Here is a 19,675-nt window from a genome sequence, read left to right as displayed (position 1 = left end):
CAATCATCTTGGGCGCTTGGGAGCCGTTCGCTTCTGCCGATTTTCAGCAGCTGCTGTTCGCTTTGAAGATCTTTTGCAATTTGTTCAGCACACCAAAACAAACACCAAAAAAAGCCAACCAGGCACAGGCAAAACACTTTCAAATCGTTTAGCGCATTGCAGAAAAGCTGTGCGAAGCGATGCTCTGTCGGTTGACGCTTGCTAGCGTCGTTCCAATGACAAGACAAGAGGCAGAAAATAGCTTCTCGCATTCGTCGCACTACTTCCTCGCGGTATCGTTTAAAGTTATTGACCATTAAGCGTTTGTCACCACGGGGAGATTCTATCGCCCTTCGGCGCCGTGTCTTTTGTGTGGAATATTTAAACCAAATCTCGCCGATTGGTCCTTACGGCGACGATAATCGTTTGTACACCAAACTTACGGCACGGTGCGCATTACGCACTCTTTAATATCCATTAGCGCAACCCACTTGATGCTGTTGGTCGGTGGGACGGGACGGGACAGGCGGCGCGTTTAAATCTGTGGCCCCATTTTACGCACATGAAATGTTCATGGAAATTTAAGCTTCAAGTACCCCATAAAAGCGCGACAAGAAATATCATTTCAGATAGAGTAAATGGGAATTATGGCTGGCGGGTGGTGCGTGCACACGCACCGCTTAATTCTGATGACTGGTTTTGCACGCGCGCTTAAAAACGACAATCCACGTTTGGCTTTTAAGCGGGTGGAAATTAATGAGAGGAAAATATACGCCGTACCATAACACGTAGCGAGACAAACAATGTGAAAAAAGGATATTTGGAGATTTGAATAGAGTGCTTTAGTAAAAGCGCTTTAGTTGCAACTATCATAGACATGGTGTTACGGATTCCAAATTACAATTAATGACCACGTGATCATTACCACCGTACTTACACACGCATAAGCAAGTGGTTCATACGCATCGGGGTAATTTTATTTTAAATTCCTGGTGCGTACGGAAGGTATTATCGAGCTTTTCTATTTGCTACATTACAATATTAGGCTTACATTCAAAGCGCAAGAGATACGAATTGATTGCAACAATCGTTCACTCGCCCATAAAACGAATCAAAGCTTTTCTCCCCTGGCGTGGTATTTATTTCGATACGACACTGATTGTGCGTTTCATTTGCGTGATTGCCGATCGCAATAGAATTGGACAATGAAACATTCATGTGGTAAAGAAGGAGAAGAAAATGGCTTCAATGTTTAGCTGACGACAACTTGCGAGCATAGGAAACGAAGGAATAGACAGGCATTAGCGAAAGGCAGGGCAAAAAGGCCACCTATGGTAACTTACACTGTAGCATGCATTTGGGAAAGGTTTGTATGGTGCAAAAATCCACTCTGGTCTATGTTTGTGAAAATTTTGTATAATTTGTAGAGAAGAGATACGTTTTTATAAATAAAAAATGTTAAATAATATGATATAAACTTGTTCTAACTTTCCATTCAATTATGGAGGTATTTAAATATTTAGCTCAAAAGGCTTTTCAATTAGGATAAATTGTGGATTGTCTATTACTAAGTCTTAGATGTAAACTGAATTATTTGTGAAAAATAAAACATCATTTTTCAGTATGGCCATTGTGCTTCGTCTTTTCCTTCTCACCATCAAGAGAGTGACGTACATATGTATAAAAAAGAGAGGCCACAGCATCCCAACAGCCATGGAAACGCCGGGCACGGTTGATTTGATAAAGAAAATTCTTTTTCCTATCCCTGGTACCAGGGTGAACACACACCGCACATACTACATTGCATGTGGTTTGCGGCTTGTTAGAGTCTCGAGATTGAATGCGTTTTCCTACTCCCGGTGTTTTTTTTTGCAATCTCTAATTTTGCCTACAGCAAGACACAACGTTTTTTTTGTGCTGTGCCAGTAACAACGGAGACGACACACCGGAAAACAGCGACGTCCAAGGACGGATTCAATCGGAAATGGAGCGAGTGAGATTTTTATGTGGCGATTTTTTTGGTCTCTGCAATTTCCATTCCCAAAACCGCAAACAATTCGGAACTGCTGCGGGGTTTTTCCCCCGTGGGATGTTCATACGCTACAATGGGTTGTGACGGCCATCGACGACCATGTATGTGTGCAGTCGCTAGCCTGTCGTTGGTCGTTTGTCCTTGGCATAAATATCGAATTAATTCCCGGACGAAACATTCTTCCATTCATTGTGTTTTTTTTTTGGTTCTGCTGGTCTCAACCGTTTTGTTGACCATTCGTGGGCAATGTGTCACCCGATGTGTGTTGGAGTGGATTGATTTGTTTTTCTATTTCGACAGGACAGAAAATCTACCAGCTAGCTGTCTATATAAGGTTTTTTTTCTGTTCGTTTCGGTAGCTTGGTGCACATGGTACAGTAGACTCATCACCCGCCGCCAAGACGGGCGCTAAGGTAAGCGCCACAACAAGTATGACAGTGTGCCTGCTATTCGCGTGTATGCAAAGGAATTTCCCATCAGGTTTTGGCGTGGAATGTGTCTGTGTGTGTTCGTATGTTTTTTGCTTTTGACAATTCGCGATGGCAGCACACAAAAACCAGTGGCCATGACGAATGTAACCGTACCTTTCAAAGCATTCGAACGTGAACGTTGGCAAGGTAGTGGTACCACGCTCGGTGGGATTCAATTTTGAGTAGCAGATAATTGAATTTTCAAGTCCAACACGCGCCATACGTCGTTCGATGGAATATGCAAAAACGATTTGCGTGGTGGAAGTGGTCTTTCTTTTGCAAACATCTTCTTACGAGGATCGTGCAGTTTTATTTTTCCAATTCCAATTTGTGTATGCCCAGTGCACCACCGTTTGAATGTCAGTCTTTCACACTTTCGATCCGGTGAATGCAATTTCCTCCTCAGTAGCTCTTTTTCCTGTCACTCGCGCTATCCGAACGGCAGTGCTATGCCAGAGTGTTAAAATCCTTAGTGAAAATAAAGTCACCAAAGCCTTGGCAGTGCCAGTTCAGAGATTGATAGAGCTGCTGGTGCAACCTTTTATTTGGTAAGCTTCACGAAAAAGGGGATGTGTGTGTGGGGTCTTTCTCAGGAAGGTTTTTTTTTCTTCACCATCATACAATTTTACGCCTTTCTTCCAAGTGTCACGATGACATGGGTGAAGGGCAAATAATATTTTGCACGGCTGCGAAACACATTTCAATCACGGTAATGTCACTGGTACGAAGATGTCCGGAGTTTTCATAACGCATGACGGTTACGTAGTGCTATTACAGATGTTGAGATGATTTAATTTCGATAAGTTTTAAATATTTTTAAAAAATTTTACAATTTTTTTTGATAATAGAGTCTACCATAAGGCAACATAAAAATAAACTAATTTGAATGAGCGCAACCGGTACAGTTGTCAACTCGTACAACTTAACAACATGCCTGTCATGGGTTTCAGCCCCGAATGAGACCGTGCCCCCATACGGACTTATTATTCTGTTATGGTAATGAATAAGCCTCTGGAAGCCAAGCCCACTAGTGGTATAGGCAGGCCTTGACCGACTACAATTGTGCCAAAGAAGAAGAAGAAGAATTTGAATAAAGTTACATTGTTCAATATTTTTCCAGTTCTTAACTAAGACAGTAGCTTGTTAAAAATTAGTATTCGTTGGTTGGTTTTGATCGAAATTGTCGAAAAAAAAAATCTATAACAATTAGTTACGAAAAAAATAAGTGAGTTCTGCATAATTCAATAGTTCGGGAAATTTACACTTTTCAGCCTGGAAAACCTATGGACTTTATATTATTTTTACTCTCCATTTACCAAAGTTGCTGCAATGCCTGCAGTATGTTTCCTAAACCTACGTCGTAGAAAAGATTTCGGGAGTGCTAGAGTTAAAGAGAATTTTCATCCTCAAATCGGTCTCATACCAAACGTACTGTTATCCCCGTGAGCCATGTTTGATTGGCCCAAAGTTAACAATTCTACAACAGGAGAAAGGCGCAGACATTCAAGCCTTCTCGGAATGGAATGGTTAAACATTGTGCACTCTCAACAGGAATCTTCCAAGTGTACCACCGTTCTAGTCACCTAAAGGACTAAAACACCAACAGCAAGACAACGTAAAAGCTCCTTGCAGAGGGAGCCCTATTCGTAGAAGAAGAAAAAAAAAAACAAATTTTAAACAACCTAAATGTGTTTGAACGCCTACGTAGGGTGTATGTTTGGCAAGGGGAAGAAGCAATTGCCTTTTGCTGAATATCCAAACAGGTCACAAAATGCCAGGGAAGCAAGAGCCAAGGGGTGGTGAGCTCGATTCCTGGTACACGCATTGCTGAACGATTTCAGCTCGGCAGGATCTCCCCGGCGGCTGGTTCTCCCAGTGCGTTATACACCCAATTAAAACAACACAAACTACTGCACAGGGGTGGGGTAAAGAATTTGCAACAACATTCGGCGTGGAACGAATTTCGATGAAAACGCTGCGGGAACACGCGGAGAGCAAATAAAATTTAATTAATCCAATGTGTCCGCCCGACAATACCGCAGGCAGGTGTTGCTTTCCCATGTGTGACAGCAGGCGGACACAGGAGTATTTGCAGACAGAAAAAAGAGTTTCTCTTACTGATAAACGTGTGTGGATGTGATGTTTGAGACGAAAAAGGGGAGAGTTTTTGGTATCTGTAATAAGCTTAAAAAAGTAATATGGCCCTTAGCAGAGCATTAAACGACGACAGCTGCATTAAGCTAGACAAAGAGGATTAGCGGACATTAACCCGGCACAAAAGAACTCCATTTATATTGATTAGGAATTTTCAGAATTGTCCCCAAATCCAACACATCTATTTCGATCAAGCAAATATAGTACAAAAACAACGAAAAGGGTTAGTAGAACGAAGAGCGATTATACAGGAAACCACCACCAAAAACCCACGAAACGTCAAAGCCACGATATATCGCTGTCGGCGCAGTAAACCGATTGGCACAGATCACAGGTCGCACGAAGCGCTGCCACGGTAGTAGGTGTTACCCGTGCGATAAGGACTCCATCGCAGAGCGGGAGGTCGATTTACGCCAACTGTCAGCTCGATTAACATGCTACCAGCACCCACCCTTTTGAATGAAACAGTGTGTGTGTGTGTGTGTGTGTGTGTGTGTGTGTGTGTGTGTGTGTGTGTGTGTGTGTGTGTGTGTGTGTGTGTGTGTGTGTGTGTGTGTGTGTGTGTGTGTGTGTGTGTGTGTGTGTGTGTGTGTGTGTGTGTGTGTGTGTGTGTGTGTGTGTGTGTGTGTGTGTGTGTGTGTGTGTGTGTGTGTGTGTGTGTGTGTGTGTGTGTGTGTGTGTGTGTGTGTGTGTGTGTGTGTGTGTGTGTGTGTGTGTGTGTGTGTGTGTGTGTGTGTGTGTGTGTGTGTGTGTGTGTGTGTGTGTGTGTGTGTGTGTGTGTGTGTGTGTGTGTGTGTGTGTGTGTGTGTGTGTGTGTGTGTGTGTGTGTGTGTGTGTGTGTGTGTGTGTGTGTGTGTGTGTGTGTGTGTGTGTGTGTGTGTGTGTGTGTGTGTGTGTGTGTGTGTGTGTGTGTGTGTGTGTGTGTGTGTGTGTGTGTGTGTGTGTGTGTGTGTGTGTGTGTGTGTGTGTGTGTGTGTGTGTGTGTGTGTGTGTGTGTGTGTGTGTGTGTGTGTGTGTGTGTGTGTGTGTGTGTGTGTGTGTGTGTGTGTGTGTGTGTGTGTGTGTGTGTGTGTGTGTGTGTGTGTGTGTGTGTGTGTGTGTGTGTGTGTGTGTGTGTGTGTGTGTGTGTGTGTGTGTGTGTGTGTGTGTGTGTGTGTGTGTGTGTGTGTGTGTGTGTGTGTGTGTGTGTGTGTGTGTGTGTGTGTGTGTGTGTGTGTGTGGAGATATTGAAGGTTATTGTAGGTTTGGGAAAGTTCGATTGTCTACCACACTTTGATGGATGGATTAGTGTTTGCTCGTGCTTGTAGATAGGGAGCGCACCTAGAGAGCGCACTTTACGTGCCCTCCGGGTGTATCGATTGCATAAGTTCAGGCGCAAGAGCTTGCTTCTTAACTGCCTACCACCACCATTTAAACGGTATCGTACACGCACAAACTAACAGCGAAAGCGACCACTCAGGGTTCACCCAGCAACCAACCCATCACCGTCACCAGAATTAGGTAGGTGGAAAGGAAAACAACCTGCATGATCGGGAACGGGACGGCCAGCTCCTCGTCCATCGTGCGCTCGTAGACCTGCTGCGGGAAGCTCGGTGGCATATCGTTCACGTCCTTTACGTTGATCACAATGATCGTTTCGTTCTCGTTCAGGCTGTCGGAGGCGACCAGCGTCAAATAGTACTAGGGAAGGGGAAGAATATGACACGGGGAGAAGGGACCCCAGGTTGCAATTAGTTAACGGTTTGTTGCACGTTTCACACCGTGTAGGAATCTTTTTTTTCCCCCTGCTGCTCTGTTTCCTCTGCCTACTCGTCGGCTTAAATTTTGCGTGATCCGATTAAGCTCCTTTGGCCCGTTAGAGACGGTTTGTGAATTGAACGTAAACGAATGCCGGGGGGGGGGGGGGGGGATACTGTTGTTCGTGCAACCGAATAGTTGAAGCAACCTCTCGCTTACCGGACGACGACCGAAGGGCTGCTTCAAAGCGCGCGCATCCATTATTCAACAAGTTGTAAGCCGATCGGTCGGTCCACCGTATACCGAAATCGCGGAAAACCGTACCGCTTTACACAGCTCACAACAGGGTCATGGGTAAAATGGTCGCAATTTACAGTCCCATTTACCTTCCCTCCCGATGTAACAGGATGTGAAGATTTCAAGCAAGACACAGAACCGCAATGGTGAAATATTTACGATTACTTTTTGTTTGATTTGGCGGTGGGAAAAGGCTTGTGGGTGGTGGGAAAACGACCAGTGCCTGAGCGGTTTGCTGTTGGTACCGCATAGAGAAAGACTATTGGGGATCCGACGGACCGCACACTATCGCACACATCCGGCGTGGAGGGACGGTTCATAAATCGGTGCTCCCTTGGCTGAGGGAAAACATTGGACAGCCCGTGCAATGGCAAACCGGTTGTCGTGATAGTTGCGCGAAACTGCAGTGGGCACGCGAGTGAAAACCAGAGGGAAACCACGAAGCCCAGATCGACCGGATCCGCAATCTTCCTCCGGTTAGCGTCCTCGAACGGTAGCAAAACCGCAGTCTGTGGCATTACATTGCGTGGGGCGCGGAGAGGAGAAGCATTTTGTTCGCCCGTTCGCCCCGGGGACCTGTCTGTCAATGAGTTATGGAAAATAAATGAATTATCAATTTTATAGCCCATTTAGAATTGCCGCAGGCCACCAGCGCAGGTAGCGCCGCGCGCGTTGGTAGCCAGGTTCATCGACCAAAATTTTCCCAACCGCATGCCACAGTGCATGGTTAGATAAGGGGTGGGAACCCCAATGTTATGCCGATGGAAATTAGGTGATAAAATTTAATCAGTTGTAAATCTGATTTCAAACATTAGCGAAACATATGGTGCGCGAGAGCTCGGTTCCGCACGTCCGCAGCTTGTACCAGCTGCCGACGTGATGGGGCTGAGACAAGGCGACGGGAAGGGATTGGATAATCGCATTATGCGCGATGTTTTGAATATATGTGGGAGGGGGGAATTGGTGGTAGCGCATCCGTTGTTTCGGGCGACGTTTGCTGTGACCTTTCGAAACAGGAGCTCTGTGTGAGTGGCATTTTGTGAAATGTATACCTGTAATCTAGGAGAAAGCATTAATTATCCTATCGATTGATGGGACGGTCGCCGGCAGCGTTGTTTTCGGGGCGGCATTTTGGGCAAACATTGTTCAAATAACGAATTTGAATATTAAACCGTGGAGTAAACATGGATGAAAGACGCGAATATGACAATGGTTCCAGGTGAGCTTCAGCTTTAGTGTTGGCCTGTATCCAAAGTTTAAGGCACGGGTCATAAAATTGTGAAATTGTTTCAATATAGAAAGGAAAATTACAAGTCTCTGACTTGAACAATAGCTGTAAGAAACATTGGATTATAATTTAAGGTCATATATCTAACGATTGGCATAAAAAGTAAGGGAAATCTGTTAGCTAACCATGCCGTACTGGGAGGAATAACAATATATGCATGCAAGATGTGTTCTTTTTAAACCTAAAAGCAACTGAACTCAAAGGACATACGACATTGGAAGTAATCGGATAAATGTATGACAACTTCATAAAGTGACAAACACGAGGTAAACGAACTTAAAATGCTGTGTCGAAGGTAAAAGGTGAAAAGGAGGTGGATGCACAGAAACAAATACGAAAAAAGGGAAGGATCGAAGGATTTGAGCGAAATTGCATGTTCGACCTGCAGCACACGCTTCGGAAGGTTCCGATCGTCCTCCTCGGTAATCTGCGTCCGGTACGTTGGCCGCTCGAAAACGGGCGGATTATCGTTGACGTCCTTCACGTGAATCACGACGGTGGTGTAGTTCTCCTTCAGGTTATCCGATGCTGCGAGACGAAGTTCGTACTGAATGCGTGCGGAGGCGTTAGGGAAGAGACAGAACGGATTAATGGATAAGAGAGAAAGAGAGCGAGAGAGAGAGAATGCAGGATAACAATATAAACCACACCAGACCTGTTTGGGCCGGATGGGTTTCGGGGTGGGAATATACGCTTGTGAGCCATTCGGAATCCATCAACCTTCAGGCGTGGTTGTTCGTGCCGCTATGGTAACGCGACATAAATCCTCGGGATATTTAAGCAACTCCAGCTCGAACCGTGTAGCTCACCCATAGGACGGAGGCTGGAGTGTACAGGAAAATGAACGGTATTCGTTTTCGGAAAAGCCATTGACCACTGGCTGTGTGTGTTAAGCTAATGTCACGTCCCTTTCTCCCGGCGCAGTTAAATAGTTCAATCAATATGGATTTAGCTTTTAGCACAATCAGGTCCATAAGAAGGGCACCCGCTTCCCCATAAACTATAGCCATAAAACGTTTAGTTGTTGGGATGCAGGAAACAAAAAAATCTGGAACACAGCTAACTTAGTTCTCCAAATCGAATTTCTCCACTGGGGGTTGCCCATTCGATCACCATATGGTACGGTTGTTTTAGTGTCAACTCATAGCGGGGAATCGTCCATTTGGCAGAACAAAGATTGTGCATTACTCTCGATTTAGCGTACGGCCACAGTACGGGTGCCTTGAGGGTGGCTCCATACAGCTACACATGAGAAGGCCTTACTCAGAGGGGCGTCCACACATTGCCGTGTGATGGGAAAAAGGCATTAAATTTTCAATTCGACTCCTTACAGCTCGTTTTAATATGACATAAATTTTCCACATCACTGTTACGATTAATCACACCCCGCTGGTGCTGCTGCTGCTGCTGCATCGAACATGCGAATGCAAAAAGGATGCGCAAAAACGATAATATTTCGGATCGTTTTTGGACCTGTTATGGAGTCTGTAGATTATATATTTATGCGACACACTAGAAATCCCGCTTTGTCCGGTTTTTTTTTCATCAAAAACGAGCTGTTTTTTGCGTGGTTGTAATTTTTCCATTTGACCCCCATCTTTTTCCATTCACATCTTTCTCGTGCAATGTCCGCCCGTTTAAGCGGCGTTCAACATCGCTTCCGTACCGGAAGGCACGTAAAAATAATAAATCTGTCCATTTGATTTTGCGCTGCGTCGTGTCGTTTTTCCTTGTGTGCGATTTTTCTTCGTTCCCCCCTCGATCCCTCACGCGAATGTGTGATGATATAAGGCTGCAGCGCTGCCATTGCGTGTGTGCGTACGTACGTACGTATGTTTGGGGGACCTGTCTGTGGTGATAGTAGAGGTGCGATAAAGTAAATCGATGCACTTTGGTACGTGCACAAAGCAGTACCGCAAAAGCAGCAGATCGGAAGGAAAAACCAAACAACCGAGCGCATAAACAAATAGAAACGCGCGCACACATACACTCACTGGTACCCACTTGTACGCGTCAGAGCAATGCGAGAGCACGAAAGCATACAGTTATCCACATAAACTGTAGCAATAAAATGTCGAATAAAAATAATGCCATGTCTGGGGAGTTTTCCTGTCATACCGTCGCGTTTCAACCTTTGCGTCTCCCACATTCAACGAGATGGGAGAAACGTTTAACCTCGCTGCCGGGAGCTATTTTTATGTTGTTTTTTTTTTGCGCTACCTATTATGTAGATGTGAGGCAAAACAATGTGTCTCCATGTGTAAAACGAGCTTCGGACGTTTTTCATATATACTTACTCGTTTCCTCGTCTCGTAGTCCAGGGCGCCGGCGACGTAGATAGCGCCCGTCATGTTCTTGACGGCGAAGGCACCGCCTATGTTACCGCTCGTGATCTCGTATCGAATACGCGACGCTGTTGAGAAGAGAAAGAAGAATGTATAGAAACAGTTTAGTGTAAGCATGCGGCTCAACACAAGAGGTAGGATAGTTTAGTGGTGTGTTTATGTGTTTAGTATGTTCTAAGGTGATGTTGTTGGTGTCTTTAGTTTAACACTACTGTCGGGATCGTTCAATCGGTACCCGTTTAAGGTCTGTTATCGGGTGGTGCGCTCACTGGGTCTTTATAACACTATCACGTAGTTCTTGCTGTGTCGTCTCTTCTGGTGTTTATCGCACTAGAGTATGGTGCTTCATGCCTGATGAAAGGAAATCTTTCACCGTGTCAGCAGAAGCTTCCAATAAACTTGAAGATCTTTCGTGTTCAAGCATTTACAATATAACTCTATGGAAACTTCTACCCAGAGACAATGAATCTAACAAGATCAAAAAGAGAAATATCTTTCTTGCGAGCGTTCTGAGGGCTCCGGGGTGCAAAATTTAACAGAGACAATGAATCTAACAAGATCAAAAAGAGAAATATCTTTCTTGCGAGCGTTCTGAGGGCTCCGGGGTGCAAAATTTAATCCATAAAAATGCTTTACAACACGCAAAAATTTAAAACGGATATTGTGACGACACACTGTTTGGAGACAATCAAAGATTAAGCTAAGGAAAACGCTGGCACAAGAAACATAGCGAGCAAAGGTAGATGTTTGTAAAGACGAACCATAAGTTGGAGCTTACACAAATCTGTGTCTACCTCGTTACGGTGATACTTTAAACAACAAGCAAACGTCAGACATCCCCGGGACATTGTTCAAGACACATAACTTGAAGCAGGTGAATCGGAAAACGGTTCAGCTTGCCTACGTTGACACTTTACCGATCCGATTGGATGCTGTACATCAAAGGAAAACAAATACAGCTACAGATCGCTCTTTGGAACCACGTTCCAAACCATGCGTGTTCCATTTGGTCGGTTACAGAGAAGCTGTCCAAGGACTAAGAATGGGTGAAAAGCAGTACCTACTATGAAGGTTTTTCCCTCTCGCTCTCGAACTCTGTCTCGACAAGACGATGCAAATAATACACAAAGCAAAAGCCGAAACGTACACACCTTGTCACCGGCCTCCCAACGGTAGCACAGCAGCACCATAACTGTTCGGTGGATTAAAGTGTCAAAGTACGTTACGATTAAAGCTGACAGCAGCCCACAACACCGTCAGCTTGAGGTTTACCGGAAGCGTGTTGAGGATGGATTTACTTCCGCCCAGTTCATAGCAGTCTCGGTAGAAGGTAAATTCTCGGTAAAAGGTAAATGGGCGGATGGGGTACTCAATTTAACGATCAGAGATCGGATGCAAAATGTTCCAATTTGGAAAGTTCGCCCATTCCGAGAACAAACCCCGTGAAACGCAACTAGCAACCCGTGTGTGTGTGCGTGCGTGTGTGTGCGTTTGTAACAAGGAACGAACGCTCCGTTTGATCCATGTTTGCCAGCCACAAAATAACCTGCCAAAAAGTTGGTCGATCCTATCAAGAGCATGTGTTATTTTTCAATTTCAATAGAAACACAGTACGCATATGTACGAGTGATTGGTTGTACAGCATAGGTAAAACAGGTTTTTTGTTGTTATTCATTTAAAAACTAAAAAGAATGAATAAATGGGAAAAATACTTCTGGACATAAATGCTGCGGCAAATATTTGATTCTACCGACACATCGAAAAAACGGAACCAAACATAGAAAAGCTCCTATTTATTTTGCTCAAAGCTGAATTGCCCTTTTGCCTTGCGAACGAATAACGAACAAAAATATACTGTCTCCAATTTTTCGTACGATAGACAAAAAACACACACACACACAAAACATAAATATAGCTAGCAGCACCACAAACTTAACCCCTGCCGGGGTAAAAGGGCACCATGAAAAATGCACACACCGTACGCAGCAAAACACATATGCACACAGCGCCAACCAGAGTGGCGGAGGGAGCGCAGCTGGGGCCGCCTGGTCCCTTGCGGCCGGAAATGAAAATTACTGTTACGGTGCATATACAAAGATAAAAGGGCTAAAACAAATTTGGAGATAATGCTAACCAAATACGAAATGCCATGTCTGTTGTTTATTTCCGCCGTTTTTAATCACATTCAAACTGTGTTTTTCGTTGTGTATGTGTGGTTGTACGGTCAAAAAGTCAAGCCTGGAAGCAAAAACGGGAGCTTGCTTTGGTACAGTACCACAGCAGTGGACTTGAAAAATTTGAACACACCACCACGAGCATTGGGCTTACGGGCGAGGTTTTTCAGTGGCAAAAAGGGCGACGGATAAATGAACACGAGAAGTATGAACTTTCGCATATCGCAGACTCGACTTCTCGGTTGGGCTACTATTATTATCTTTGTGTGTGAATGTGTGTGTGTGTGTGTCTGTGAAAAGGAATACTTTTGTAGGGCGAGCCACATACAGAGAGGAAATGCATAATGCCACTTCACAAAAGCGCTCGCGCCTTTGAAGATGTCGGTTTTGGGGCTTCGGTGGTAAAACTATCATAATCAATTTATGACTAGAGAACACCAAACTGCAAACGGCTACCATTACCCTCCTTAGCACTGTGAGCAAGTTTTTGTGGCGTGCTTGCAGTACCCTATCGGTTTAATACTTCGTTGCGTTAGCGGCCGCGCACGCGAATGAAACAATGTTCTTTTCCGGGTGGTTCTGGTTCTATCACGAACGGATCACCGACCCGACAGACTACCGGATTCGTTTGTTACCACCAGCCGCCAGCGGATCGGTTGCGCAGTGCACACTTTTCACCGCGGAGACACGGTGGCGGTGACACGCAGGAAGTGTTGTGAGATAAATTATTGTTGACATTAATGCTTCGCCGGCGCTCATCGTGCGCTCGCCGTGGTCGTTGTCGTTATCATGTCGTGCACGTTTGCTCGCGTGCGGCGAAACGATGAGCTCTGGGAAAAACGCACCTAGCTGCCTAGCTGGCGAAGATTCCGGGTGCATACATGTCGCCTAGATGCATCGACTGGTTGGTTGCACAAGAGCGACCTGATTATAAGGGTGACACCCCGTTCCGTGTTCATCCATTGTTGGGGTCGGTTGAATCTACAAACTGGCAAGACTGATGATGACGAAAAGAAAGCTCATCCATTTTCTGATCAGTGCGTGAGACCTCCGGCAGAGCAAAGTGTTCCAGCAGAAACGGCAAGGGCACGTTGATTTCAAATACGCTGTGCACACATGCACACAGGGGTATAGGAAAGGATGTGCAATGTGCCTTCAATGAGACTCTGGGTTGGGTGGTGCATGTTTTGAATGCGACGGATATTAATTTAAATTAGCGCATCTTTCCCTCGTTCGATCATGTTTTCCATGCTACAATAGATGCATTTTCACGCGGAAAGCAACATCGAGAAGATAATTTATTGCATTCCTTTCGATTGTTCATCTCATTCACAAGTGATAGAACATGATAACAGTGTGAAGAAGCGTATAATAAACATTGTTAATTTTTTAATAAATACGTTGCCTTGATTTGCTCAGATTTACTAAACAAAAACCTATTATTATAACTAGCAATATAAACTACATAATTTATTTAAACCACAGAAACCACCAAACCAACCCGATAGCTTCGGAAAAGTGTTTTAAAATTAATTTTGGTGGTTATCATTACCAAGAAATCGACAGGAAGAGTTGTGTTATTTATTTTGGCATTTCCTTGAATTAGCTTTCAGTGCGCTTCTGTCTCGATCGCAAATACTAATGGATACTTGTTTACAGTTTCCCCGTGGTATAATTTTCCAGTCCATTGCAAACCCGTGGCGGGAGGCAAGGACAGTAAGTCAGGATGTGGCCACTGCTGTCGTAAAATTCAAGAGAATCCAAGAAAATGGAAAACCACACAAACGACCCAAACACGAAAGTTGGTCTATGAAGAAGCGACGAAACCAACCAGCAGGCAGTAAAAAATAAACAAATTGCTCTCAGCGTGTATCTGCCGCTGGGCTGTGGCTGTGTGGCTCGAGCCAGCAGAAGAGTATTTATCACCCCTTGCACCATCATTTCCACTTCTCGCGATCTTCTCGAGATTTCTGCTCGAGGTTGCTCCCGAATTTGTCCAACCGAAATTAAACTCGTTCATCATTCAACCCCGGGACCAAAACGTCGACCGGAATCCGGGCCTGGTTGGTGAAAGTTTTACGGCACTCTTGAACGCGCTTGCGGTTCGGTGATCGATACTCCCCATAATGGGAGGTACGTAGAGAAAGCAACGGAAAAAAAGGAACGTCCAAGTACATTACAAAAGCCGCTACAGGCCGGTCGCTCCAAAAATGTGCAGCGTGGCACACAGCGAAGTGCCCACTCGGCGGAAACGGCACGAAATTTACTGCGACTCGAGTGCCCCTTATGAAGTATGGGAAGCGAAAGCACGTGAAGAAGAAACTGTCATGATCCCTGTTTGGCCAGGCGCTCCATGCCTAGCCCTATGTTTCTCACAGTAAGCACAATAACACACACACACCAGGGCGCTCGCATGGTTTGCACTTTCGTCGTTTGTTCTATTTCATTTTGAACGATTTATATCGCCACTGGCCACGGAGGGTCACAAGTAGCAACGAAAGAGGGAAGCGGAATGTTTGCTGTACCGCTCTTCCTCGGTTACATATCAGAGACGCAATGTTTCCGAAGGGTTTGAAAGCCGGAAAATAAACCGAAACCCACCCGGAAACCAAGAAAGGTTCATCGTGTGAGAGATTTTGGCTACGCGGACAACCAAGCTACACCCAAAAGTCATACACATACATATACACTCGTCCAAACGATGCTGGCAATGGCAGGGGGAAAAAGTGGCGCTAAAATGTGAAACATACTCCGAAACTGCTCCGACGGTCCCGGGCTTACACAAGGATGAAGTTGTTGCGATGGCACATTTTTGGTAGAAAAAAAGACAAAAAAAAATCCCACGGGTTAACGAAAGTATGTGAAACTCGAAAAAAAACAAGGATTTAAAAAAAGAACGCGACAACAGCAACCATTAGCAAAAAAAATCCCACACCCGGAAATTAGTCAATAGTCACAGAGCTAAAGTCAAAAGTTGTAAACAAGATCGTTCCGGTTAATTTAATAAGGCAATTAAAATAACAAATTGAACGGGGCCCTTGCTGCCGGCGGATGCTGTTTTCCGGTTATGTTGCTCGGAAATTAATGCTTTCTGGTATTCGCAGGCACGGGACGGGAGTAGTCACAACGACGGTGGCACACATTTAGAGGCAGTGAGAGATGAAAATTAAATTGGCACACAAATAGTGGAAAGAATTTTTGGAGAAAAAAAAAACGTAATTATTACAGAATAGATCGCATCGTTTGAGGGACTTTTTGAAGAAGGCATATATTAAGCAAGAAAAAAAACGGACAACATCCAATTTTTCAAATAAAAAAAACTGTGTATTTAGTGCTTTTCTTTTTGTAAAAAGGCAAACTTATTTTCCAACTCCAACACATGTAAGCATTGGTTTTAATTATGCCAGCAGTCGTAAATAACATCAGTATTTTATAGTTTACGTCATATTCATCTACTGACAAGAAGCTTCCTTGTCTCAATGCATTAAACTCATTCCAAAATAGCGTTGAGAAATCAAAAAGTAGTAAAAACATATAATGAAAACGTTTACCTAAAAAACCGGCTGCACGAGTCGCCTCGATCAACGATGGCATATAAACATAAAGGGTGCGCCTGGTACCTAACGCCCCCTAACAGGCACGAAACAAAAACCTTCCCACTAACTAATCCTTTTGGCAATATCCTTCAAACAACCGTTGTTGAAGCAAGCTCAACCTTCTTTTTCGGTCTATTTGTTTTGCTGCCTGGTAGCTCCAACCCGGCTCAGTCCCGGCCCACACTCATGGGCTAACTTGCGACGAAAATAGCCTGCCGAGCATAAACAGTTTTTCTTCCCGTTTACCCCGACCGAACGAAAAAGAGGAACTGTGGTTAAACGCCTACCAGTCTCCTTTTGAGAAGTCAACGAGTGAGCCAACCATTCACTTTCTAGTGGTTGCCGTAAAATTCATAAATTATGAGCCGAAGCACTATTCGTTCAACAACAACAGCGGCTACTCTCTCTTGATTGAGTAGGAAAAGATAGGAGGAAAACATTTTTGCTTCTATTAAACTGAACACGGTGTTTTGCCGAGCATGTAGTTTTAGTTTTTCGTTTTCTTTCTTTTTTTAATGAAAGGAACAAGATCATTGAGTGTTCTGCACAAGCGATTATCTACTTCGTTTACATTCACATTGTTCGTCGGAACATTATAAACATCGACGATGAGCCAACATTCATGAATGAAAAGATATTCTCCAGGAAAAAAAGCATAACATAATAATTCTATAGAAACTTTATGGCTGCATTGTGTTTGGTTTGCAAGGCACGCGGGAAAGAGAGTGGACAAAACTGCAAACTATGTTAATAAAAAATTGTTGCCTTCAATAAGTTATTTGTTGCAGACGCAATAAAACGTACAGCAAATACGACGAAACAAGTTGTGCAAAAATGATGTGAATTTCGTTCGAAAATGCACCTTTGCTTCTCTGATGATTAATCTTGCACGGTAACAAAAAAAAAAAAGTAATACGACTCATCACTGGGAAAAAAGGCTCGCACGCACTACCATTAGGCTCAAGCTTGAACGGCAGAAAAGTTTAACGACACAAGTTCGCATACACAAACGTGCACCGACGCAGTAAAACAGCGGCTAAAGAGTTTTCCCCCAACCCGCATTCACCCAGAAAGTTACGTGTTCCTCTTACGGTCTTTCTTTCATTCTCTCTCTCTCTGTCTCTCTTGGTACCTTATTGCACATAGTGATATTTTAATAAATTTAGAATGGCCTGCGTTATTAAAATTCATAAGCTCTGCGCTCTACCTACTTTAGTAGGACGTCCTTGTTTTTGCGCTGCTCGAAAGCCCCGTAAAGGAAGCGAACGAATGTTTGCCACATATTTTGCACATGAAACAAAACGACCAGCATGTGCTTGTCGAGCCATTGAAAACAAAAAAAAAAACACGAGAAAAAGCTCCCATATGAAGCACGAACTCGCAGCTGTGTGCATAGAAGTTTGCAACGATGCTGTGTGGTGAGGAAAAACTCGGTAACGAATCGGTGAAAGTACGTAATCTTCTCGAGAGCGGTGTAGCTTTTTTGGCTACCTAATGTAGACGGAGAGGACATTTTTTACGTTATAAGTTTCATTCGCTCCTGAAAAAAGAGGCCATTTAAGCTGCAGAAAGATATCCCCGATAGATAGAGCGCCAACGCTTGACGGAGTAAATTTAAACGCTGTTAAATTCAAAGCCAATTCCACACTGTCCTTACGGTGGTACGGGCAAGGTCTGTTGCTCAACCTGCACTGAGTGTTGTCTTTGACTGGCGTACTCGCTCAAATATTCACCCATTATACAGCAGCATTTCTTGCACTGCGGAGCATATGCAGCAAACCATGCAGACAAACAAAACAGTAAATGCAACAATGACGCTCGTATTAAGGCAGGCGAAGTCACTAAAAGAGAAAGGAATGAACCAAGAGCGAAGCTTTTCCTTCACTTCACTGGCGCTAAACAATGCGGTAGCAAAGCAGCTTTGCTTTTTACGATGTGGTTTTAGTGTAAAATAATAGTCAACAAATGTGTGCTTGGTCGGTTGGTTGGTCTCCACAGCAACTCCACAGCATTTGCGAAGGATGAGTGTTCCCTGTTTGGTACGCTTAATTCATGAGCCACTACGTTTACGAGAGTGTGCGTAAGTGCGCATCTTACTGGTCGAGATTTCTACACAGACAAAAAGAGTTCTCAAAAATTCAATCACACCAAAGCTGGGTAAAAAAACAAGCTGGATGGAAGAGTTGGACGGTTCGCTCGTCTGTGACGGACACTCCGGTGGCGCCCAATCGCAATAAACATTTTACTGCAATAAGCAACGCAATGTTTGTTAGGAAACTTTTCTGCCGGAGCTGCTCTGCGGGGATGCAGAGTACCGTGGTGTGTTCAAAATTCTACGACAAACACTATTTCAAGCTCGCTGCTAGTTCGGTTCATCTTACGGACTGATGTGTGTACTGGTTGTGATGTACACATCCAATGGACATAATGCGTAAACTGCACTCCACAACAACCAGCATATTCTAGGATGTCCAGCTTTCACATCCAAGATCATGCGGCTTCTGGTGGGTAATGTTTTATATCACCATGTCGATTGCCTCCGTTGGTAAAATCTAGGGGTGAGCGTTTCCCGTTTGCGAAAGCAGTCATTTCCACTTTATTCATCCAGGAAAAAACACGGACCCATGGTTTGGTTTATGTTGCTTTGTCGAATCGAATGGTTCTCGGTCTATTTCATTCTTCCTCGGATAGGACAACCAGAACCACTGTCGGTGAGCGTAAGGAAGGGATATTCGCCATTCGCATACAAAAAAAAGCAAAACCAATGTTTCCGACAGACAGGGGCAATAGAGTACTCGAAACGAAATCCAGACACACAAACACCCAGGTCCCAGGTCAGATCTGACCTCAATGCAAGTGGGCAATGAAATTCATCCAACCGATGACTCCTTTGCATCGACCGTGGTGTGTATGCCGAGAGCCCGGACGGATCCGAACGAACGCCGGAAGCAACTTACAATTGCACCGGGTCACACATTGTTGTATCCCGGACGCCAAACACGCACACAGGTTCGACGCTGCGCCAGCTCCTGCTCGTCGTCGTCGCCATTGTTGGAGGGCCTGCTGCACCTTTCCTCGGTACAACTGTCGGAAGTTATTAAATATATTGCGAAACTTTGGCCACCGCTAATGGTGAACTGGTGCAGGAGGGGGTTATAGGAAGGAGAAAATCCACCGGAAACATGCAGCCACGTAACGCGCATCCTTAGCGGTGTCCTGCCCTGATGCCGCATTGGCGGCCGTATTTACCCCGAGCCCCGAAAGTGACACTATCAATTCGGTACAATCGATAGCAGTGTGTTTTGTGTGTATGTGTGTACGACGTTCAAGGAAAGGAAGCTACTTCTGTCCACAAGCAGCCGCACATCTGCGTCCTCTTCAGCAGGAAGCTACCACTACGACGAGAAGATGGTGCTTATTTTTTGGAACGTTGAACTAAATGAAACAATTTTCACCACAGCTGCATCGAATGACTGCGTTCTGTTCGCTCATGATTGCAGCTAGTCTTTCTTGCTAGTTGTAAAATTTTACCCGGACGTACGGAATTACATCATTCCTGCCTGTAAGTCTCGGCCCGGCCAGTCGATCGGCAGAAGCTAACGC

At 44.6% G+C, this 19,675-nt stretch overlaps 1 protein-coding gene across 17 annotated transcripts in view; it reads right to left on the bottom strand.

Moving 5' to 3' along the window:
- Positions 1-19,675, bottom strand: part of LOC120959188 (neural-cadherin) — a 258,035-nt gene that overhangs the window by 53,180 nt on the left and 185,180 nt on the right. For 13 of the 17 annotated variants that reach the window (XM_049609863.1, XM_049609862.1, XM_049609871.1 and 10 more), the window contains 2 exons: positions 10,255-10,370; positions 8,340-8,504 (listed from right to left, as the gene is read on the bottom strand). In XM_049609863.1, the coding sequence (XP_049465820.1) occupies positions 8,340-8,504; positions 10,255-10,370 (281 nt within the window). Of the gene's footprint in view, positions 1-6,156; positions 6,316-8,339; positions 8,505-10,254; positions 10,371-19,675 lie in introns of all 17 variants that reach the window. The other 4 variants (XM_049609875.1, XM_049609874.1, XM_049609873.1 and 1 more) reach the window with 1 other exon arrangement.

This window comes from Anopheles coluzzii, chromosome 3, assembly GCF_943734685.1.
Source record: "Anopheles coluzzii chromosome 3, AcolN3, whole genome shotgun sequence".
Taxonomy (NCBI): Eukaryota; Metazoa; Arthropoda; class Insecta; order Diptera; family Culicidae; genus Anopheles; species Anopheles coluzzii.
This window is presented reverse-complemented; position numbering and strand designations above follow the sequence as displayed.